Genomic DNA, 26,084 nt, shown 5'->3' on the forward strand with positions numbered 1-26,084 from the left:
TCCTCAAAAATCTCTTCCCAAATATTTTGCAATCTATATGGCATGGCTGTCAATTTTTGGTCTTTAAATGAAACTAGTATACTTTTTTATTTATCACAATTTTCTTTAACCAATTCTGCTTGTTAATGCAGTTCCTAACTTTTTCCCTCTTCCATTTTTGCGGTAATGCTGAAATTAGTTGGTTGTAATTTTGGGTAGAGCAGACATTTCCATATGTTTTTATTAGCTGCATGTATGACATAACTCCACCAGTCCTATTTATGATATAATTTCCGAAGTTTATACCTTTGAAAACATTTTTAATTTTTTGATCAATTAGTATATTTGAGTTTAACTACAATATTTGTTGTATTATTTGTTTTGTCATTTTTGGTGGATTAAATCAAAATTGCAACCATCTTTCTATGGCTTGTTTTAAAAATAGTGATATTTGGGAGATTATTTCCTTTTCAAATAACTGAAAGTGAGAGGTTGTAAACCCAATAAAGGGAAAAAAGCCTTTCTTTAACATAGGGTGAGACATTCTTACTATTTTGCTAGAGAACCAGTTCGGATTTAAGTATAACTTTTGTATTACTGAAGCCTTTAGTGAGATGTCTAATGCTTTAAAATGTAATCATTTCTGCCCTCCGAATTAATATAAATTATATAAATAGGCGCATTTAATTTTGTCTGGCTTGCTGTTCCAAATAAAATTGAATATTTTAATTTTAAAAACTGTTTGCTAGGTGTAGGCAAGACCATAAGCAAATGGGTAAACTGGGATATGACTAAAGAGTTAATCAGAGTGATTTTTACACAATAGAAAGGTATTTTCTATTTTTTTTCATGAATCATCAGGGTACAATGACACCTTTGTTTTTAAGCCCTGTATTTCTAATCCCTTCATATTATTCTTGGATCTGACTTTAATAGCTTACATTTCGATGGCCATAATAAATAGATATGCCGGTAGTGGACAACCTTGTTTACTCCTCTTGACAGTTTAAAACTTTCTGAGAAGTAGCCATTATTTACTATTTTACACCTAGGGTTACTATACATGATTTTAACCCATTTTATAAAAGATTCTCCAGTCGTACTTTATCCTTTTCAAAGTCCGCTATGAATAGCAGGCCTGGTTTCACAGATTTTTCATAGTGTTCTATTGTTTCCAGTACTTGCCTTATATTATCACCAATGTATCATCCATGTAAAAAACCTGTCTGATTAGAATGAATAATGTCCGACAATACTTTTTAAATACTATGTGCTATACATTTTGCTAGAATTTTTGCATCACAACACTGAAGTGTAAGGGGCCTCCAAAACTGGATCTTCATATTTCCCACTTGTATCCTGTTTCAGTAATAATGAAATCAGACCTTCTTGTTGAGTGTCTGATAATATACCATTTACATAGGAGTGGTAAAAACATGCTAATAACAGTCCTATGAGTATATCAAAAATGTTTTGGTACACCTCAACTAATGTCTAGTGTTTATGTAATAATCAAAAGGAAAATGCTGTTCTGAAACACAAGGCTTATCCAATGAAACATGAGAGACATGGATATAAAAGAGGAGCGAAATGGATGTAGAAAATGGAGGGAGGAAGAGAAAGAAGAGAAGCATGGGGAAAATACAGGGAGGTTTTGGTGGGGGAGGATGAGGGTAAGCAGGGATGGAAGAGGGATGAGACAGAAGAGGGGGAGTGAGAGTGAGAGAGAGAGAGAGAGAGAGAGAGAGAGAGAGAGTGAGACTGCAGCTTGACTATAGGCCACGTCTGGACAAATGGATATCGATAGATCATATAGCCACAAAAACAGCTGATGGGATTGAACTTTAGCCAGACAGAGATGAGAAGGGGGCGGTGTGTATGTTTGTGTGTAGACGTGCTATAAATAATGTTGAGCTGAATTTGCCAAACTGTCTCTGTGGTCAGTCACAATAAAGGCCAGACTTTAGACTTCCGGATGCCCTACACCCACCCACCCACACACACACCACTCTAATCATTACCTTGCACACTCTCTGCATTATTTGAACCCATATCCTGGAATCAAATACCGGCCTCCATCTTTCTTTCTGCTCTCCCTCTTTCTCTCCCTCTCCACTTTTCGCTCCCTCTCCCCATTCTTTCTCCCTCTCCTCCATTCTCTGTCCCTCACCCCCACTCTCTCTCCCTCTCCCCATCTCTCCCTGCCCCATCTCTCTCTCTCTCCCCATCTCTCCCTCCCCCACTCTCTCTCCCTCGATACTTTGTGGAGACAATCACAGCATTGTCTTGTCTGTCAATACCAAGCTTTCTTCTTATTGTGTCTCTGCTCTATTCAACGATAATTCCAACTGCTACAACACAAAAAAGGACTATGTTTGTACCTGTGTGTGTGTGTGTGTGTGTGTGTGTGTGTGTGTGTGTGTGTGTGTGTGTGTGTGTGTGTGTGTGTGTGTGTGTGTGCAAGTGTGTGCAAGTGTGTGCAAGTGTGTATACACATATGTTTTTGTGCATTTTACACTGTGCATCGTCACTTTTCAAAAAGAGGGTGAAGCAGCTATTGACCAACAGCGGCACAGCAGAAATGTATTTCATCGAGCAGGGCATAGGGACGTCAATGCTGTATGCTGTTGTAAAAATGGATTGTGAGGGATTCAGAGCAGACAACACAATGTAACACAATGTAACAGATTACTGGTATGTCAAGGTGATAGGAGGCTTATTAATAAAGTGTTTGTTAAAGGGTTCTAACACCCGTTTATTCCAGATAGCCTTAGAGGGATTTGTAAAGAGAGTGAGATGCACTGGGTTTTGGGAATGCTAGAAAGGACTTTGTCCTTGCCGAACACACACGCACACACACGCACAGTGGTAGGCTACCTCTGATTTGATATTGTTGTCTCCGAAGCAAAGGTGTTGGAGGTAGGCTGCAGCGTTGGACTGGACTGAAGGAAACTGGTGCTGCAGCATCTGAATCACTTCAGGTAACTCTGGATCCCTCCATCCAAACTCCCTACAGAAAGAGAGGGGGTGGGGGGGTAGAGAGAAAGAGAGGGGGTGGGGGGTAGAGAGAAAGAGAGGGGGTGGGGGGTAGAGAGAAAGAGAGAGGGGTGAAAAGAGGGGGGAGAGAGAGAGAGAGAGCGAAAGAGAGAGAATGAGAAAAAATGTAATTGTTAGATGATTATACAGCACAACACAGTACCCGGAGGCAACATTTATTTCCGAGGTTGAAGACCATAAGATTGTTAGTTGTGTGGGTGTGTGAGGCCAGTCACCACCGTTATTCCATTAGGTTTAACACTCCCACTGATACACAGGACAAAGTGAAATAAATGTTTTCTCTCACATCATTATGGAGGAAATGGTTTTCTTTATTATGTTATCCTTCTCACATGGTTGTTGTGGAATTCAGAGAAATTAGAAATACAGTAGGGATAGAATACCTACTGTGTGGCTCACCACTGCTATAATACTCTACCCCTCTCTCCCTCTGTCTCTCTCTCGCTCTGTCAATTCAATTTAAGGGGCTTTATTGGCATGGGAAACATATGTTTACATTGCCAAAGCAAGTGAAATAGATAATAAACAAAAGTGGAATAAACAATAAAAAATTAACAGTTAATATTACAATCACAAATGTTACAAAAGAAAAAAAACATTTCAAATGTCATATTTTGTCTACATACAGTGTTGTAACGATGTGCAAATAGTTGAAGTACAGAAGGGAAAATAAATGAACATAAATATAGGTTGTATTTACACTGGTGTTTGTTCTTCACTGGTTGCCCTTATCTGTGGCAACAGGTCACAAATCTTGCTGCTGTGATGGCACACTGGTATTTCACCCAATAGATATGGGAGTTTATCAAAATTGGAATTGTTTTTGAATTCTTTGTTGGTCTGTGTAAAACACGTGTCTCTAATATGGTCATACATTTGGCAGAAGGTTAGGAAGTGCAGCTCAGTTTCCACCTCATTTTGTGGGCAGTGTGCACATAGCCTGTCTTCTCTTGAGTGCCAGGTCTGCCTTCGGCGGCCTTTCTCAATTGCAAGGCTAAGCTCACTGAGTCTGTACAGTCAAAGATTTCCTTAACTTTGGGTCAGTCACAATGGTCAGGTATTCTGCCACTGTGTACTCTCTGTTTAGGGCCAAATAGCAGTCTAGTTTGCTCAGTTTTTTTGTAAATTCTTTCCAATGTGTCAAGTAATTATCTTTTTGTTTTCTTGGGTCGCCGAACGATTACAGTTTGTAACAGTGAATGTTACAGTACATATTACGCAAACAAAATACAGGCATGATGATTTACAGCTCTTAACGGTTAGTCGTAGGCCCATTGGATTAAGGTATTATGCTGTCTTTTCGGGTGAATTCTTGTACAAGACCCCTACACTGAAGCAGCCATCAAGTGGGTTAAATCATATTTCACATTCATCAGCCATACAATGAGAAGACGATTTCTCACTAGGATACGACTTCCGATGTAAAATAACCTACAGAATCACATAGCCTATTTTAAAGAATTGGCAATTTGGGCACATCGAGCTTTCCACATGCCCGGGCAGTCTCGTGATGGAAGCGAACATCTGCAATTGCGGTCAGTAGGCAACATGAAATGTGTTTAATTTTGAGAGAACATTTTGCATCGGGAGTCCGTGAATCGATTTGAAAACGTCAAGTGTCTCTGCAAGCCTTCTGTCCAAAACTGTTATAATTAATAGCCTATTCCATGTTCTGTTATCCCCAAATATTTTTGTACGTGAGCTAATAGCTAGCTGTGCCCTCTCTTAGCTAAATATTGCAACGTTGTTTGAATCAAGAAGGAATATTTCTATATATATTTTCGTTATGTCAGTTATGGCTTGATGGTTCGAATGTGTAATCAATCTGTCTGTCCATTGGCGAGCTAGCTGCGTAATAGCTGTCATTTGAGGTGAATTTAGGGGAACTATTCTCAGCCACAAATGTTAGCTTGCTATTCTGAATTGAATTGTTTATATAAGTTCTATTTTTAAAGCCATTTAAAGTCCAAAGAAGAAGAAGAAGCCTGAAGGAACGAGGAGAGATGACGAGAAACTAATTGGGTTTACGGTTTAATCTGTGGATTAATTGTCGGAGTAGAGGACCTTGTGCATTTCAGGTAAAATAACAACCCAATGTTTATATCCCAGGACAAATAAGCTAGCAACAGCCATACATGTTTAATGCCTTTTGACCTGTCCCCAAATTAAAATAATTGGTTCAGAGTTTGTTTGGATATTTCAACCTGCGTGTCCTGATCGCTTCTGGTGTGGTGAACAAAATCAACATGCGCGCGTTGGCGCACACGGACGCACACACGCGTCCGGTTTGGTCAGCATGTTATACAGAGACCACAAGGGATATCAAAGGTCTGTGAAAAGTGCACAATTTCAACCGGCGGACACATTTTTTATTTGCCCAATAGACATTTGTCATTTCAGATGTTTACATTTGACTACATTTATTTCTCATTTGGAGGATGCAAATGAGAAATACTGGAGGATGCAGTGTTGATGAAGCTCTCTTTAAAAAAATGTTTACACTGTTTTATTTAAAGCTTCAGGCAAAGTTATTGTTACCTGCCTCTGTCATTCAGTCTATTATTGAAGAATTTCAAGATATTCATGACCTTAGTCAATCACATCTTCTTTCAAAGCGCAAGTATAAATTGGGTGTACTTGGCATTCCTGAGAAGGATATAAAAATGTAATTGAAGAGCTCCAAAAGGAGGATCTTCTCAAGGCCTATAATGGTTCTTTACAACCAGATCAGCGTCAGAAGACTATCTTTAAAAACACTTTCAATTATGTTGAACCTGTGCCCTTGTATTTAGGCACTAATGAATCTGGGAAAGAGTGCTTTGCCCAGTATGTCCCTATAAATACAACACTCGGTGCCCTTTTTGAGTCAGAGACATTCAAGACACAGTAGGAGAAATCACACACTCACATATCTGATAAGGAAATCTTTCAAGATATTCGGGATGGACAGTATATTGCAGACAATGTTTTATTTAAAACAGAAGCATCATCTTTAGCCTTAATACTATATCAATATGCATGTGAGGTTGCAAATTCTTTGGGATCAAGGAAAAGAAACACAAACTGCTTGCTTTCTATCTTGCTCTATGTGAATTTTAGGCTTATAATAGGTCAAATATTGATCACATGCAACTAGTCCTTCTGTGCAGAGAGCAAGATTTTGGACAGGAATTTGTTCTTTACCCATTGCTAAGAGATTTTAAGGAGCTAAAGGATGGTGGTATTGTTTTAGCAGATGGATGTGTTTTGAGAGGTGCTTCACTGTAACGCCCTGGCCATAGAGAGGGGTTTTTGTTCTTTATTTTGGTTAGGCCAGGGTGTTACATTGGGTGGGCGTTCTATGTTACTTTTTCTATGTTTTTGTATTTCTTTGTTTTGGGCCGTGTGTGGCTCCCAATCAGGCACAGCTGAAGTTCGTTGTTGCTGATTGGGAGTCACACATAAGGAGCATGTTTTTCCTTTGGGTTTTGTGGGTAATTGTTTCTGTTAGTGTTTTGCACCTGACAGGACTGTTTGGCTGTCGTTTTTCTTATTTTTGTGTAGTGTTCTCTTTTGTTCTAATTAAAAATTATGATGAACACTAACTCCGCTGCACCTTGGTCTACTCTCTCTCCCGACAGCCCTTACATTCATGTGCCATAGCTAGAGATAATCTGGGATCTCACAGTATCGGGGGCTTTGTGGAAAATTTCAGCCGGAGTACATATTGCGATATTGTGACATTGACAGAGCAACATTTGAGTCTAATCCACTGTCAACTGGTTCAACAAGAACTTCCCAGTCCTATAAAGATGATGTACTGTACATAGAAGCTAATGACAAGGACAGTGCATGTGGTGTCAAATTTGATTCTCTATTTTATGAGCTTAGATACTTCTATGTTTGCCAGCCTGGACTGCCTCCTTGCCTGGGTCATGACCACTTCGAGGGCATTGTCTCTTTTGACCTTACACTGTTCATTAACCATTTGGTCAATCAAGAGAAACATTTTACATATTTAGAATTGAACAGATGCATCAGCCAATTTAAATACCTTCGGAGTGATGGTAATGACTAACCTCCTGAGATAAGCCCTGGCAGTGAGAAGCTACAGTTGAAGTCGGAAGTTTACATACACTTAGGTTGGAGTCATAAAAACTAGTTTTTCAACCACTCCACAAATTTCTTGTTAACAAACTATAGTTTTGGCAAGTCGGTTAGGACATCTACTTTGTGCATGACACAAGTAATTTTTCCAATAATTGTTTACAGACAGATTATTTCACTTATAATTCACTGTATCACAATTCCAGTGGGTCAGAAGTTTACATACACTAAGTTGACTGTGCCTTTAAACAGCTTGGAAAATTCCAGAAAATACCACGTTCATCTCTATAAACAATAGTACGCAAGTATAAACACCATGGGACCACGCAGCCGTCATACCGCTCAGGAAGGAGACGCGTTCTGTCTCCTAGAGATGAATGTACTTTGGTGCGAAAAGTGCAAATCATTCCCAGAACAAGAGCAAAGGACCTTGTGAAGATGCTGGAGGAAACAGGTACAAAAGTATCTATATCCACAGTAAAACGAGTCCTATGTCGACATAACTTGAAAGGCCGCGCAAACAAGGAAGAAGCCACTGCTCCAAACCCCCATAAAAAGCCAGACCACGGTTTGCAACTGCACATGGGGACAAAGATTGTACTTGGCTTTAGAAGCTTCTGATAGGCTAATTGACATCATTTGAGTCAATTGGAGGTGTACCTACGGATGTATTTCAAGGCCTATCTTCAAACTCAGTTCCTCTTTGCTTGGCATCATGAGAAAATCAAAAGAAATCAGCCAAGATCAGAAAAACAATTGTAGACCTCCACAAGTCTGGTTCATCCTTGGGAGCAATTTCCAAACGCATGAAGATACCACGTTCATCTGTACAAACAATAGTACGCAAGTATAAACACCATGGGACCACGCAGCCGTCATACCGCTCAGGAATCTGAAAAACTGAGTTTAAATGTATTTGGCTACATTCCGACTCAACTGTAAGTGGATATGCTGTACAAAACTGGTGTCTGTTGAGAGTACTCCCCCTCTTAGTAGGAGATCGAATCAAAAATCTACCAGATAGTGGTGTATGGCAGTTGATTTTGCTCCTAAGACAAATCGTCGGATACATATGTGCATCAGCCATTACTGCTGACCAGGTGGCATATCTTCAAGTCCTTATTGATTAATATACCAATTTCAGAACTGAGAATTTTCCTGGCAAACCCCTCAAGCCAAAGCACCATTATCTCTGCCATTACCCAGAGCTTATCATTAGGTTCGGGCCACTTATTTGTCTCTGGACGTTGAGGTTTGAGAGTAAGTATACTTACTTCAAGCAGTGTGTACGGAAATTGCACAACTTTAACAATCTACGTGGGACTCTAGCAGAGAGACACCAACTGTTCCAAGCCTATTTAAGTGCTGGCAGTTTATTTCCGCCTCTCATTCAAGTAGAAAAGGGAACTGACTTTTATGCCACTGATTACAATAAGAAGTTTGAGGATTCAGTCGCTGCATTTCACTTCAAATCTATATAACACAGTTGTTTTAAATAATATCACTGTCAAAAGCACAAAGTACTGAAATGGAATGTATGTAGTGATGGGGAAAGATGAGGATGGATTGCAAATGGGTGAGATGAAGTTGATCCTGGTCCATTGCTACTCTTCTGTTTATTCTGTTTTAGAGAGGCAGCAGGCTGTGTAGCTAGATGATTTAGGTATTCACTGCCTAACAAGAGTAGCCCAAGACTAAAACTTTATCTGCATTAAGCATGAAGACCTTGTTGATTATTACTCCTTAGTGGAGTACAAGATATTTGGCAAATCAATGGCAAATCAGAGGGAAAGCCAGACCTTCAATTTCTTAAGAAGACCTACAGGAGCACATCAGACCAAAACAATACCGGAAGCTGCTAAATGCATGGAGATTTCAAGGTATTACATTTAGCTCAAAGATTTACAGGTACAGTTGAGAGGAAATGTTTGGAATTTTATTACTTTAGATTTCTGAGTTGAGCAACTATTTTACTTCCAGAACAAGCAAGGAGTTACACAGCTGGTGCCATCAAGGATACATCAACATTTGAGCCATCAAGCCCGTCCCCTTCACAGTCATCCTCCACATCCAGCACAACCCTGTCAACAACCAGTACGACCAGTACTGTAGACCTGGACATCTGGCTGGAGAACTTCACTGTCCCTTGGGGGAAAATGTGCATGAACCTGAGATCAGCCATCGCTAGAGGTACACGGCCAACTACGGGAGAACAAAGAGAGATGGTAAGAATTAAAGTAGATGCAATGAGAGTTATTGAGCATAATCCGACCAGAGCAGATTGCCGTACAATAGCCAATATGATGGTACAACAGTACCCGAAAAGCTTCGCTGATACAATGAGAGATGGGACAACAATTGGGAGTGGCTATGGATCCCTCTTAAATCAGATGAAAACATGCATTGAGCATAAGAATCGTGATAATCCTATGTTATGGCTAAGAAAGAGAAAAATACTCTCAGGCTCATCGACTGTAATCAGTGCAAGAAGGCCAACTGAAAAATCCTGTCAAGGTTTGAAAAGGGTGGAGAGACTGCAGTTGGCCCTTGTGTTGTCCTCCTGCTGATGTCCTATTTTGAAGAAAGGACGGATGCACTCTTTCTACAGGCCGATGTGAGTTTTACATTAATCTGCATCTTATGCATAAGATAATACTTTTCTATGTAATTTTAGAAGTTTAAAATGATGATGTGCCAAATGTTCAAAATATGAGAATTTAAAGTTATAGAATGTGTTGTTTTATATCTTTCAGGTGTGTCATAACTCTCCTGTGACGATCTGAAGGATCAGGTTACAGTGGGTCCACTCTACAGCGTGCTCTCTCTCGTAGAGGGGAAGAGCGGGAAGTTGACTGTTTTATGGCGGTCATAAAATACGCTGCCTCTATGCTCTGTAGTGTTCGAGGTTGGAATGTAAACTGTGGAACACAGAGAGACCCTTGGACATCTAAAGTTTGAATAATTAAACAATATTTATATTTTTGAGAATCTGTGAGTGGTCCGTGGACACTTAAGGGACAGTCGTGACGAGTGTGTTTCATTTGGTGATCTCATGAGGGACAGGAAACACTCATTACTGTGTCTTTGGTTGTGTACAGTTCTTAATTATGGGGTTTACATCTAAATATTGTGAAACATACATGATTTAACATTAAACTATTTGTGAAAAGATTTAATGTGATGTTAACCTTCTAAATGAGAAAATATGGGTTTTCATATCAAGTTAACCAAATCAGTGGCCATGCCCACGTGAGCATAGACATTACGTTGGCGTCATGGACCGCCCTTTTCTCAGAAGTGTATAAAACCCACTCCTGACAAAATGTACATTAGACTAGAAAACATGGAGCTGACGCTACATGTTGAAATGGTTAAGAACTACAACTGGAAATTGTTCAACCCTGAGACTATCATTCACTACAGAATAACAGCAAATAGTAGACGTAGAATTACTAGTCTGCAGCTGGAAATTACGTAAATCTAGTACGAGAATACTGACAACCGCGGAAGCAGCTATTCTATGCAACGACGATCTGTACGCCTGACATATCCAATACAACAGGCACTATCCAGAGTTGCTGAGAAAGCGACAACTACGAAAGACATTGTAACTTCTGGGGAAGTTAACCAGAGACTCTCTGATGAACTGACTCTCCAGCAGACGGACCGGCGATTCCACCAGAGAAGACAACGACATACAGTACGGGCGTAAATACATACATTGCAATTATTTTTTGAAATGAGCGGCTGTTCATGTGCAAAGGATTAGCATTTTCATGAATATAATTATCAACTGTGTGTAGTGAATCCATTTTGTCTTTCCCGCTTTTTATCTGTCCCCACCAATTTCCATTGTCTACCAAGCCACCATACCGGTTTAGCCCACTAGGGACTTATCAATGCATTGTGTTAGTAACCAATAACTATATTGTTTGTTTATGTATTTCTATGATTTGATTAGTTAGTTAGTAAATAAATAATTAAGCCAATTTGTATATTGCTGATTCACTATGGAGGCTAGGGTTCGTGCAGATATCCAAGGGCTTGCGACATTCAGTAATGAGAACTGATGAGGTACAATTTATTAATAAGCAACTGTTTTGATAAGATATGAACATATTTGAAGAGTCGATTTGGGAAATAGAGACTCTACAAACATTTTCCTGTGGTGCCCTGACTTCCTAGTTAATTAAAGTTTACACGATTAGTTTAGTCACGTAATAATAATTACACATAGGGAATTGATTTGATAAAATAACAGTCTTCACATTTAATGACAGTCACAGACACGACAGGTGTCAGCCACAGCCACAGATGTGGAGTGATCAATTCCACTGCCGGAGTCACCAAGACTGATTGTTCAAGGTATAAGACTTTCTGTGTGAGTAATTGTTTTTAGACAGGGCCTTACAATAGCAATGTTTCACAGAGGCAATTGTGAAACATAAATGTGGTCTGATTTCCGGTGACACAATGACTGCTGCCAAATGGATTATAAGCATCGAGAAGGAGGTTGTGATGTCAGTCCACTCCAACTGTGGCAACGTTGGCAGCTTTTTTGGCCTCATTCTATACCTTTAATCTGAAATACCAAGAGGAGGCTTCACACACCCTGGAGTTCATCCAAAGGTAAACAAAAATATGCTTCATCCTTGGGAGAATTCCGCTGCGGAGGCTATAAACTGAGGCATTTTGTATCACAGATTGGTTTGGCAGGTTAATTGAATCAAGATATGTTGATACGTTTGAAAGGCTCCTTTGTCAGAGCATAAACACATCATGCGAAGCCATTATTTGAACTGGGGACAATGTACAGGGGTAATGCCGAACACTTCAGACACTTTGAGAGACATCAGGGGACCTTATCATCTTTCTAAAATTTTATTTTAGATTTGTTTTTTGAATTTTATTTTGGGTGTGCACTTTGTTTTCACAGTTTTTCTGGAATCAATCCATCCACTGGCTTGAAGACCACCACAGCAGAGGTCGTCAGCAGCGGAAAGGTAGTGGAGAAGAAGAGGCACACAATTAATGTACATGTCTGTACTCTGCTCAAGAAGATAATGGACTTTGAACAGCTATAAGCTAGTTGCTCCTGGGCAAACATCTAATTTGTTTTTGTCAATTGTGACCTGCTCAAGTAAGTTTGGTTTATCACTGGGGTTGACTCTTTTTTGTGTTTTACACTTTAAGTGTTTGAAAATGATCCAGTATAAACTGAAATTGACATATTGTTGAGGAAGTAAAGCTACTCTGGATGTTTGGAAATGTCTGGCATTTACTCTGGCTTCTCTACAGTCCCTGGTTAGAATCCAGCCTGTATCACATCCGGCCGTGATTGGGAGTCCCATAGGGCGGCGCACAATTGGCCCAGCGTCGTTTGGGTTTGGCCGGGGTAGGCAGTCATTGTAGATAAGAATTTGTTCTTAACTGACTTGCCTAGTTAAATAAAGGTTAAATAAATAAAACAATAATAATAATATATATTTTTTAATTACTCAAAACTTGAGTAAGCAACCGTTATTAAAGTTTGAGTATGTTGTTTTGGGAAGGGCATAATTAGTAATCTGGGAATATGACAAAATATCCAGATCTTTTCTAACCATAATCTCACATAATTAAAATGTCCAATTACCCTTCACAAACTACTCTGTGTTTAACATGGGAGTGAAGGTAATGACAAACCTCCTAAGATAAGGCCAGGCAGACATGTTGCACAAAACTCTGTTGAGAGTAGGCCTACTACTCCTCTTAGTAGGAAACAAGATACATGTTTTCTTTTTTTGAGCTCAAAGCGAGGCAATGTGATATTTGAGTTATCTGTGTCTGAAAGACACATACAGTATACCAGTGCCTTTCTTATCTGTCACTTTCTATGCTGGGACAGTTATAAACATGTATAAACATGCACCTTATTCAGGATGACGATCTCTTTTGAAGATTGATACATTTGAAACCTTTTTGTTGAAAAAAAATGGCTTTACATCTGAATGCAGAATAGCCTTGTGACAAAATATCATTATTTTTTAATGTCACAAACAAGCTAGAATATCATTAAAAATAATTTTGCGCAATTTTTCAATTTCTAAAGGAAGATGCTTCTCAGTTTTGTAGATGGGGTGGTTCCATCTTAACTAATGCTATAATGGAAACCCTTGGTTTTTTGAAGTTATGTCATACCAATACTGTTAAGATTAACAACTGTATTCTGTCCTGATTAATCATTTTAAAATGTACACTTTTTGATAGGTGCTAGGGGAAAGGTGTAGGTTTGTAATTGAGCCGTTTTTGATGCAGCCCATTTGGCTACAATTTATTGGCATTTCTCACTGAGCAGCAGTGAAGAACTATGGGAGCTTATTGAATGTGTTTATTGTCACTTTTTTGTTTTGTTTACATTAAACCGTGCTTAAGAACATATTTTTTTGTATTATGTTTACATGTGTTGGTAATGCAAATGTTTTAGAAATTTACAGTACTAATGGCATATTTTATCTGTAAATGTGACCCGATTCAGGAAACTAGGCGTATGTCGCAAGTCATGACTTCACAGGAGAGCCGTTTGAACGTAAAAAAATATGTTTTGATCAAAATGCAAACTTTCATGTCCCTTGATAACAAATTTGTATGCCATCTGTAAATACGAATAAAATTGTTAAATTACCAGCCTAGTTGGTTTAGCCACAGAAAAAGTCAGCAACCTTCCCACTAGCCATGATTACCTGAGATAATGAGTGGGCTGGACATGCAAATAGATGAGTTTGGATTGGTTTGCGGTGTAGCATCTTGTATCTATAAAATGAGCTGCTCGTTATGCATAGATAATCTTTTCTACTGCAGTTTTTTCGAAAGATATAATGTTAGCCATGGAGAACTGGTAAATATGTTGCTACTGCTCTCAATAACATTGCTGCCCTGAATTTATCAGGCTCTATAGACAAAGGTCAGTGGGAAAAAGTTGTGATGGACTACTTTCTGGAGGACGATCGTGCCATGCTGACTCTCTCTGACTGAAAATGAATCAGACGATGAGGAAATTCCTGATTTAGGTAAAAATATTTTTTGTAATGTTTTCTCAGAATGCCATTACACATTGCTAATTATAGCCTAATGTTAGCTAGCTAACTAGATAACATTGAACCTATTTGGTTAACTTTAGCTAGCTATGACAATCGGTTTGTATTGCTAGTTAAATCTTGCTGTTAGCTAGCCAGCAGAAGTTCGATGGCTGGCTTGCTAGCTAACATTGTACCTATTTGGTTAACTTTAGCTAGCTATGACAATCGGTTTGTATTGCTTGTTAAAGCTTGCTGTTAGCTAGCCAACTGAAGTTCAATGGCTGGCTTGCTAGCTAACATTGAACCTATTTGGTTAACTTTAGCTAGCTATGACAATTGGTTTATATTGCTAGTTAAAGCTTGCTGTTAGCTAGCCAGCTGGCGTTAGATGGCTGGCTAGCTAGCTAACATTATGTGTATGAACTGTATGTTGTGATGTTCTCAAAATGCCATTTTGCATCTATTGTATAATAATGCTAAAATATTTGTATCTGGAATTTGTCTTTCAGCATCAGTAGAACACGCCTGACTCTCCTCCATCAGTCATAAAAGGAGAATGGGCTAATGCCTCCCATCAAAAAGAGAGCTGACCGAAGCAAGCACAGGTTACACCTGAAGCATGAGTCCTTGCAGCAACAACTATGCAGAGGATAATGCAATGGTATTACCAGGACGCCACCCAGGACACAAATACTTTGGCGGGAAGCTGCTTCCATCCCATGTGACAAAAGTAGCAGTGTGGTGTCTCTACAAGGAATCAATGACAACACTTGGTATGTAAAGCATAACACATTTTGATTAATTGACCTCCAACATGATTGGCAGTACTTTTATTGATCTTACATTATTTCTGTGTTTTACAGAGGTACGTGTAGTCAGGCTGTCTTCCTTCAGGAATCTGTGTAGAAAATTGCTGCCCCACATCTCAAGCACTAAGCCCAGGACAGACCTGTGCTGGCAGTGCCAGAGGAACAACTATCAGGTCTTCAGACCTGTCAGAAGCTGTTAAGTCAGCCAAGCTGAAGAAGCAAGAGCAGCATCTCCTGCTTGTTCAGAGTGAGTGGTCTGTCTACCAGAAGATGGTTGCTGACTGCAAGACCACCTGTCAAGACCTGCAGTTTTCTCTGGGGGCTCTTACTGAACCAGCAAGCAAAGACATCAGGATGCATTACAGCTTGGATTTTGCTCAACAAGTAAGCAACATTTCCTCCATTATACTGATTAAGGACATAGATGGACATAGATGGACACTCAACAAAAAACATATATATATATATATATATATATATATATATATATATATATATATATATATATATATATATGGGAGGCAGGAAAATACCTTTCACTGAGCTGTATAAAGACAGATTGACAGGGGTGAGACAATTAACTGTAATTTATCTTAATGTTCTTTTGTTGTTTGCAGGTGGACTATCCTTCTGACCCTATGCAGCCAGGTCCCATCTACTTTTTAACTCCTCGCAAGTGTGGTTTGTTTGGTGTCTACTGTGAAGGAATAGCACAACAAGTCAACTACTTGATTGATGAAGGCCTGTCATCCAGCAAAGGCAGCAGCACAGTCATCAACTACATGCACCATTTCTTCACCAACTAAGGAGCTTGGGGAAACACGTGTGGACCTGAATTGTGGTAACTGCAGTGGCCAAAACAAGAACAAGTTTGTGCTCTGGTATTGTGCCTGGTGGACCATGCACAAGCTCCACCACAGTCTGGTCCTTCACTTCCTGATCACAGGTCACACCAAGTTTGCCCCCGACTGGTGCTCCAGACTCATCAAGCAGCGCTTCAAAAAGACCAGAGTGAACACTTTGTCTGAGATTGCTGGTGTTGTGAAGGATAGCACTGTGACAGCGGTCAACATCCCGGTGGTGGTGGAAAGCTATGGCTGGCAACAACACCTGACTCTGTCCTTCAGGACGCTGCCACAGATCAAGCTGTACCAGCAATTCAGGTGAATATCATTTTCATTGCATTACATGAGGTCGGCACCAAGTTTCAGCTGCTGCGCAACACGGACATCCTTCCTCTCATAGATGGTCTGCCTGTACAAGCACCACCTGGACTGGACACAGCTAGACAAAAGTATGTTTTTGAGAAGATCAGGTAGTTTTGCGATGAAGAGCCTATGGACATCACATGCCCTGCACCAAAGTCAAGGGCAGGACAGAAACAGGCTCTCCGAATATAGATTCCCTTGTTTATGCGTGGTTTGGATGGACCAGTCATCAGCACTTTCTGCAGTGCCTCTATTCAAATGACTCTCTCCTAACACACACGCCATACGTTGCTGCTACTATTTTTTGTTTTTTCTGCTGCTCAGCCACTTTACCCCTGATTGTATGCATATAACTACCTCGTCTATCACTATCGTTATTGATGTTGTTTGTGTACATACTGTATATTTTATTTATATTGACACTATCTATTTCTGATATTGCTACTATGCAAGTACCGTAATTTCCGGACTATTGAGCGCACCTGAATATAAGCCGCACCCACTGAATTTTAAAAAAAGTATTATTTTGAACATAAATAAGCCGCACATGTCTATAAGCCGCTGGTGCCTACCGGTACATTGAAACAAATTAACTTTACACAGGCTTTAACGAAACACGGCTTGTAACAAAAATAAATAGGCTTTAACGAAACACGGCTTGTAACAAAAATAAATAGGCTTTAACGAAACACGGCTTGTAACAAAAATATTGTCCGGAAATTACGGTAACCATTTGGCTGTACCGTTTACACCTTATGTAGAGACCCATCCACTTAGCAAAACTTAGCAAAATACTGATATGTGCAATATATTGAATATTGATATGTGTGGTCATAACATGATTTTGTGACATACATTTACATTATAGTCATTGAGCAGACGCTCTTATCCAGAGCGACTTACAGTACAGTGAGTGCATACATTTCATTTGATGCATTTTTTTCTCTATTTTTTGTTGTTGTACTGCCCACCTGTGGGAATCAAACCCACAACCCTGGCGTTGCACAAACCTTGCTGGCGTTGCAAACACGATGCTCTACAACTGAGCCTCAGTACCACAACAATATCATGTGATCGTATCAAGTGTCCACCACATAAATATATGGCACATGCATCTGTTTATGTACTGTACATGTGCAACGCACTCAGGTTTCAACTCATGTTGCATGGCCTTAACTTATGTATGGAATACTATTTGATAAGTGCGTGTGTAACAGTATATAAAGTTTGCAAATGTACTGGTGTTAAGGCATTTGAGCAGTGGTGCAAAGTACTTCAGTACTAAAGTACTAAAGTATTTTTTCGGGGTATCTGTACATATCTTTACTATTTATATTTTTGACAGAAAAATTGTCCAATTCACACACTTATCAAGAGAACATCCCTGGTCATCCTTACTGCATTTGATCTGGCAGACTCACTAAACACAAATGCTTCGTTTGTAAATTATGTCTGAGTGTTGGAGTGTGCCCCTGGCTATCCGGCAATTAAAATAAAAAATTGGGCCGTCTGGTTTAATATAAGGAATTTAAAATGATTCAAAATGTTACTTTTGATACTTCAGTACATTTTACCAAATCCATTTACTTTTGATATGTAAGTACATCTTAGCAATTCCATTTACTTTTGATACATAAATACATTTTAGTAATTGCATTTACTTAATTATTTTTTAAAACCAAATACTTTTAGACTTTTGCTCAAGTAGTATTTTACTGGGTGTCTTTTACTTTTACTTCAGTCATTTTCTATTAAGGTATCTTTACATTTACTAAATTCAGTACTTTTTCCACCACTGGATGTGGCTAGGGGATTATAGCATTTCTTTCACATGACCCATCAATTTAGACAAGTGTGTCTGGGTAAGCGTGACCTAATATTTATAAAATATTTTTATCTGGACACTTTCTGTTTACCTGGAATTTTTCCTTGTTGTAGGCTACTACCACTTTTAGTCTTAATCTTTACTACATTACTCACTGTTTAGCACATGACCTCACATGTGAATCCTTAAAGAGATGGGTGGGGCTGGGTTAAGAGGGTGTGAACAATGCTGAATGGGTGTAGACAAAGGAGAGCTCTCCAGTAGGTACCAAATATTCAAAGGTCCTTTTCTCAAACGTGAGTTTAGAAGTTTATCTGTTGCAGACTGTTCTAGTGCCTTCGCCAATTCGTTGGTGTTGAAGAGGGTGGGGCTTAAGCTGCATCCCTGTCTCACCCCCCGGCCCTGTGGAAAGAAATGTGTACATGGATTTTATAATGTTGTATGTTTTTCCCCCATCACCACTTTCCATCTATTTGTACAGCAGACACTCATGCCAAATTGAGTCAAAAGATTTTTGGAAATCAACAAAGCATGAGAAGACTTTGCATTTGTTTTGGTTTGTTTGTTTGTCAATTAGGGTGTGCAGAGTGGATATGTGGTCTGTCGTACGGTAATTTGGTAAAAAGCCAATTTGACATTTGCTCAGTACATTGTTTTCGCTGAGGAAATGTACGTGTCTGCTGTTAATGATAATGCAGAGGATTTTCCCAAGGTTGCTGTTGACGCATATCCCCCAGTAGTTATTGGGGTCAAATTTATCTCCACTTTGTGGATTGGGTTGATCAGTCCTTGGTTCCAAATATTGGGGAAGATGCCAGAGCTGAGGAAGATGTTAAAGAGTTTAAGTATAGCCAATTGGAAGTTGTGGTCAAAATATTTTCTCATTTCATTTAGGATACCATCAACCCCACAGGCCTTTTTGGGTTGGAGGGTTTGTATTTTGTCTTGTAGTTCATTCAATATAATTAGAGAATAGTTCATTCTAATATTTGTATTTGATCATGTATATGTTTTTGCTGTTCATTCTTTGTTATAAAGCCAAAAAGATAGGAGAAGTGGTTTACCCATACATTTCCATTTTGGATAGATAATTCTTTGTGTTGTTTGTTTGAGTTTTCCAATTTCCCAGAAGTAATTAGATTCAATGGATTCTTCATTTACATTCTGATGATTTCTGACGTGCTGTTCCTTCTTTTTCCGTAGTGTATTTCTGTATTGTTTTAGTGATTCACCATAGTGAAGGCGTAGGCTCAAATTTTCTGGGTCTCTATGTTTTTGGTTGGATAGGTTTCTCAATTCATTTAAATTTTCTCCATTTCTTTCATCAAACCATTTTTCATTGTTATTCATTTTCTTAGGTTGTCTGCTTGAATTTTTTTGATTTGATAAGGAAGCTGAGAGGTCAAATATACTGTTTAGGTTTTTTACTGCCAAGTTTATTTCCTTCACTATTACAATGAAAATCTGTCCAGGAAATTGTCTAGAAGGGATTGAATTTGTTTTTTGGTAGATTTCACACTATTTTCCTTCCATCTACAGCATTTCTTAATATTATTCAGTTCCTTTGGCTTTGATGCCTCATGATTGAGCATAGCTCTGTTTAAGTAGAGTGTGATTTTGCAGTGATCTGATAGGGGTGTCAGTGAACTGACTGTGAACGCTCTAAGAGACTCTGGGTTGAGGTCAGTGATAAAGTAGTCTACAGTACTACTGCCAAGATATGAGCTATAGGTGTACCTACCACAGGAGTCCCCTCGAAGCCTACCATTGACTATGTACATACCCAGCAGCCGGAGTTCTGACCCATTTTTGTTGGTTATGTTGTCGTAGCTGTGTCTAGGGGGGCATATGGGGGAGGGAATGCTGTCACCTCCAGGTAGGTGTTTGTCCCCCTGTGTGCTGAGGGTGTCGGGTTCTTGTCATTTCTGGCATTTAGGTCGCCACAGACTCCCCCTCTAGGATGGAGAAGCTGTCATCGTTAAAGTATGGGGATTCTAGTGGGAGGATATAGGTAGCACACATGAGGACATTTTTCTCTGTTGAGATCATTTCCTTATTAATTTCTAGTCAGATGTAAAATGTTCCTGTTTTGACTAATATAATAGAGTGGGTTAGGTCTGCTCTATACCAAATTAGCATACCCCCTGAGTCTCTTCCGTGTTTCACACCTGGTAGTTTGGTGGATGGAACTACCAGCTCTCTGTAACCTAGAGGGCAACCAGTGGGTCCTGCTCCTTTATACCATGTTTCTTGTAGGATGACAATGTCTGTATTTTCAATTTCTGCCAAAGGCAGTTGACCTCAGATTTTGTATATTCCAAGATGAGGTAGTAAAAGCTTTGTGTTCCATAGTGTCTAGTGTTTTTTTTGTGTGGTTTAGGCCCGGACCATCACAGTAGGTGTGAGCAGAGCATGTTGAGCATCTGATACATACCTCTTAGGTCGCAGATTGAGGCATGGGCGGGTGTAACAGTGGGGGTTGGGCCTGTTGCTCTGCTCACGGCAGACGCGGGAGGCATGGGGTGGGCAGAAGGGGCATAGGTCTGATATGGGGGGGCCTATATAGGGTGTAGTCATAGTTTGCTTGGGGTGGTCTTAGCTGGTTGGAGAGTGGCTGGTGATGATGTGGCCTGGATGTAGGTCCTCTTGGTACGGGTTCTCTCGGTGCAGGTCCTTCGGCAGGGGGTCTTACAGGTCTGGGAGGGTGTCTTGCTGGTCTGGGCAGGGTGTCCTTTGCTCTGTTGCTCTTGTGTGAGATGCTGGAGCTACGGTTGAGGGTGACGTCCTTCAGGGTCCTGGCAAATGTTGTGATTTTCTTCCTTTTAGAGGTTGACCTGGTCGTAAAGGCTGTTCAAGTTCAGGCTGCAGTGTTGGACAAGTTATACATTAGGTTTTGAGGCACAGTCTCGCGAAATGCTTACATTCACCTGCTGTATGGTGGCAGGGAGAAGGTTTTTTTGTGGTAGCAGGGTGGAGATAACCACTTGTGTGTTGGGGAAAGTGGAGGAAGCTTTTTCAACCACTCCCTTGAGTGCTGTTCCCACCCTTTCCTGCTGCGCCCTCAGGTCATTTGTGCCCATGTGAATTATGATGTGGCTGGGGACTCTAGTCTGTCCTCTGACAACAGCTCCAGGGCATGCCTAGTGTTTGTTCACCAGAGTTTAGCCACTTTGTGTTTGTGAAAAAGTTTATCCTCTTGAATGTATTTGCCATTTGAGTCAATGAGGGTCACAATCTCTGGCTTTTGTGTGTCCTCATATGGATGTGTGGGGATTGTCAGGAGGGCTATCAGGGGAGCTGACAGGGGGGCTGTTAGGAGGGGGTGGAGTCTGTTGGGTTGGTGGGTCCTGTGTTGTCTGTGCCATTGTGGTGTTGAGGTTGTGGTCCGGGTCTGAGGTGGTCTGTTGTGCTGGTTTGTCTGAGGAGTGTCCTGCTCTCTCTCATACCTCAGTTTTCTCATCTCTTCATTCAGTGCCATGTGTGCCTCTTTAAGTTCTCTCACCTCAGTCCGTAGAGCAGCCAGCTCCCTCAGACAGCCGTCCATCTCCACCTCCTGCCCTCCGGGTCTTGTTGGGGAGGGTTGCGCTGATCTGTTTTGTGGGTTTGTTCTGTCTGGATTGGGGGACTAGCTCTCTGAGCTCCACCATGTCTCTCTCCAGCTCTGTGAATTTATCCCTCTCAATGATGGAGGAGCAGTGCGAACAGACTCACTCAGGATGGGGGAATCGTCACAGAGAGAGAGCTTTTCCTGTTGTGCTCTCTCTTTGATCCCGTAAAAGTCCTGCTGGAACTGCATGAGGATGCCCTGCACCATTACTGTCCCAGACTTGTACACATTGACAGAGGTTGTTTCAATTTCCTCAATGTCTAGTTTCCTGAGTTTCCACCCTGGGACAATACCCTCTCTCTTGACATAGGTGTAGTGTGCTCTTATAGCATTGTGCCATGCCAGGGGATGTTCTGTGTGGAAAATTAAGTTGCTTACGTTACCCTCTTGGTAGAAAACAGCAAATAGTGTGTCTGGATTGTCCTTGAGGAGCTTTTTTTTGTACTTATTCCTTGCAGTGTTATTTTCAATATCCATGGGGTACTGTATTCTAATAACCTCTGGACAGGGATAAGCCATGGGGGCTTCAAAGGCCTCTACATTTGGGTGGGTGTGGCTGTGAAACTCTCCTGCCATTGTTGGGCTCAAGAGTATACACACATCTGACTTCACACTGCCGCCAGGTCCGTTCTGTCCTAGCAGTTTGGTAGCTTAGTATACTTATTTACTTAACTTTATATAACAAAATTACTTAGATATCATTGTCTTTTACTTTTTGGCTTCAGAAGTAGATTCAGACTGAACTTTACTCACTCAGTTTTGTGTTGGATGGTATTTTCAGGTTCCGCTGTGTTTCTTCTGCAGGTTCTGGTTTGTTAGAAGTTTTTTCTTGATTGTCTTAGTAGTAATAATCAAGATTTTAGGTATGGAATTTTGATTTGGATTCAATGTTTTAATGTTTTGATGAGGTTAGTATCCTGTATTAGTCCTTGCGGGAAAAAAATCTAATGTATCTACATTTATCCAACTGTAATTCTATATTTTTTTGCAGAAGAACTCAGGAGTCCATGAGCTCACTGGTCTGGGGTCAGTCTGGGGTCATGTTCAGGAAAGTCTCTCTCTCGCTCTGTCTTTCTCTCTGTCTCTCTCTCTCTCTCTCTCTCTCAATTTATCTCTCTCTGTCTCTCTGTGTCTCTCGGTGTCTCTCTCTGTCTCTCTCTCTCTGCATGTGGTCTGGGGTCAGTGTGTTGAGTTGATACAACAGGTGGCCTGGGGTCAGTGTGTTGAGTTGACACAACATGTGGCCTGGGGTGTAGTGTTGAGTTGATACAACATGTAGCTTGGGGTCAGTGTGTTGAGTTGATACAACATGTAGCCTGGGGTCAGTGTGTTGAGTTGATACAACAGGTGGCCTGGGGTCAATGTGTTGAGTTGATACAACATGTAGCCTGGGGTCATGTTCAGGATAGTCTCTCTCTGGCTCTCATAGTCTCAATTAAATTCAAGGTGCTTTATTGGCATGGGAAACATATGCTAACATTGCCAAAGCAAGTGAAGTAGATAATATACAAAATTGAAATAAACAATAAAAATGAACAGTAAACATTACACTCACAGAAGTTCCAAAAGAATAAAGACATTACAAATGTCATATTATGTATATATACAGTGTTGTAACGATGTGCAAATGGTTAAAGTACAAAAGGGAAAATAAATGCACATACATATGGGTTGTATTTACAATGGTGTTTGTTCTTCACTGGTTACCCTTTTCTTGTGGCAACAGGTCACAAATCTTGCTGCAGTGATGGCACACTGTGCTATTTCACCCAGTAGATATGAGAGTTTATCAAAATCTGTTTTTTTTTCTTCGAATTCTTTGTGGATCTGTGCAATCAGAGGGAAATATGTGTCTCTAATATGGTCATACATTTGGCAGGAGGTTAGGAAGTGCAGCTCAGTTTCAACCTCATTTTGTGGGTAGTGTGCACATATCCTGTCTTCTCTTCAGAGCCAGGTCTGGCTACGGCGGCCTTTCTCAATAGCAAGGCTATGCTCACTGAGTCTGTACATAGTCAAAGCTTTCCTTAAGTTTGGGTCAGTCACAGTGGTCAGGTATTCTGCCACTGTGTACTCTCTGTTTAGGGCCAAATAGCATTCTAGTTTGCTCAGTTTATTTGTTAATTCTTTCCAATGTGTCAAGTAATTATCTTTTAGTTTTCTCATGGTTTGGTTGGGTCTAAATGTGTTGCTGTCCTGGGGCTCTGTGGGGTGTGTTTGTGAACAGAGCCCCAGGACCAGTGTAACGGCTGTCTTCTGTAGAAATGGACCAAGGCGCAGCAGGTATGTGAATACTCATCTTTAATTAAAATAAAGGAGTAGAGCATCCACTTAACAATTCAAACAAAGTGACAACAGCTATAGTTCTGCAGGCTAGAAACGCAGTGCAAAAAACAACCACCCACAACCCCAAAGAAAAACACACACACCTATATAGGACTTCCAATCAAAGGCAACTATACACACCTGCCTTCAATTGGAAGTCCCAATCATCCACCCAACATTTAACCAATACAAACATGCCACGTCCTGACCCCAAAACTAAAACACTAGCTCCATCTGCTGGTCAGGACGTGACAGTACCCCCCCCTCAAGGTGCAGACCCCGGAATGCACCTACCAACAAAAAAAAAAAAACACAAAACCCATAAACAATAACCCTAAAACAATAAGGGAGGGAAGGGAGGGTGGCTGCCGTCACCGACGGCACTGTGCTACACCCTCCCTCCCCAACCCACCTATCCTGGAGGTGGCTCAGGTGCAGGGCGTGGACCTTGCTCCACCGTCGGCGTAGCCCACTTCGGTGGCACTGCTAACTGCGCCGGGCAGATGGGCCACTTGGGCTGACCCTGGCAGAAGGACCACTCGGGCTGGACCGGGGGACAGGAGGGCCCTTCGGGCTGGGCCGGGGGACAGGAGGGCCCCTCGGGCTGGGCCGGGGGACAGGAGGGCCCCTCGGGCTGGGCCGGGGGACAGGAGGGCCCCTCGGGCTGGGCCGGGGGACAGGAGGGCCCCTCGGGCTGGGCCGGGGGACAGGAGGGCCCCTCGGGCTGGGCCGGGGGGCAGGAGGGCCCCTCGGGCTGGGCCGGGGGACAGGAGGGCCCCGTCGGGCTGGGCCGGGGGACAGGAGGGCCCCTCGGGCTGGGCCGGGGGACAGGAGGGCCCCTCGGGCTGGGCCGGGGGACAGGAGGGCCCCTCGGGCTGGGCCGGAGGGCAGGAGGGCCCCTCGGGCTGGGCCGGAGAGCAGGAGGGCCCCTCGGGCTGGGCCGGAGAGCAGGAGGGCCCCTCGGGCTGGGCCGGAGAGCAGGAGGGCCCCTCGGGCTGGGCCGGAGAGCAGGAGGGCCCCTCGGGCTGGGCCGGAGAGCAGGAGGGCCTCTCGGGCTGGGCCGGAGGGCAGGAGGGCCACTCGGGCTGGGCCGGAGGACAGGAGGGCCACTCTGGCCGATCCTGACAGGCAGGGCACCCTGGCAGATCCGGGCAGGCGGGCACCTCTGGCAGAACCGGGCAGTCTGGCCACCCTGGCAGTTCAGGGCAGTCTGGCCACCCTGGCAGTTCAGGGCAGTCTGGCCACCCTGGCAGTTCAGGGCAGTCTGGCCACCCTGGCAGTTCAGGGCAGTCTGGCCACCCTGGCAGTTCAGGGCAGTCTGGCCACTCTGGCAGTTCAGGGCAGTCTGGCCACTCTGGCAGTTCAGGGCAGTCTGGCCACTCTGGCAGTTCAGGGCAGTCTGGCCACTCTGGCAGTTCAGGGCAGTCTGGCCACTCCGGCAGTTCAGGGCAGTCTGGCCACTCCGGCAGTTCAGGGCAGTCTGGCCACTCCGGCAGTTCAGGGCAGTCTGGCCACTCCGGCAGTTCAGGGCAGTCTGGCCACTCCGGCAGTTCAGGGCAGTCTGACCTCTCTGGCGACTGTTGACTGGCGGGCAGCTCTGACGACTGTTGACTGGCGGGCAGCTCTGACGACTGTTGACTGGCGGGCAGCTCTGACGACTGTTGACTGGCGGGCAGCTCTGACGACTGTTGACTGGCGGGCAGCTCTGGTGATGGTTGACTGGCGGGCAGCACTGACGACTGTTGACTGGCGGGCAGCTCTGGTGACTGTTGACTGGCGAGGCTGGGTTGACACACTAGACTCCTGATGCGTGGGGCTGGTATAGGACGTGCCAGCCTGGAGACACGCACCTCCATGCTAGTGCGTCTGGCGGGAAACACCGGACCGAAAGGGCGCGCTGGCGGTCTTGATTGTAGGGTTGGCATCCCCCCTTCCGGCTCGATGCTCACCTTGCCCTGGCACCTGCGGGGCGCTGGTACTGGGCGAACTGGGCTGTGCGTCCGTATAGGCGAGATGGTGCATACCTCAGCGTAACATGGCGCCCTCCACCTCGCACGCACCTCCCTGTAGTCACGGGTAGCTGGCTTACTGCTCCTCCCTGGCCTGGCCAAACTACCCGTGTGCCCCCCC

At 42.4% G+C, this 26,084-nt stretch overlaps 1 protein-coding gene across 2 annotated transcripts in view; it reads right to left on the reverse strand.

The window, feature by feature from the left end:
• The window catches only part of LOC106578422 (catenin delta-2), a 462,724-nt gene that overhangs the window by 93,172 nt on the left and 343,468 nt on the right, over positions 1–26,084 (reverse strand). For both annotated transcript variants that reach the window (XM_014157181.2, XM_014157182.2), the window contains exon 13: positions 2,857–2,989. In XM_014157181.2, coding sequence (XP_014012656.2) covers positions 2,857–2,989 — 133 coding nt within the window. The remainder of the gene's footprint in view (positions 1–2,856; positions 2,990–26,084) is intronic.

This window comes from Salmo salar, chromosome ssa19 (assembly GCF_905237065.1).
Source record: "Salmo salar chromosome ssa19, Ssal_v3.1, whole genome shotgun sequence".
NCBI classification, from domain to species: domain Eukaryota; kingdom Metazoa; phylum Chordata; class Actinopteri; order Salmoniformes; family Salmonidae; genus Salmo; species Salmo salar.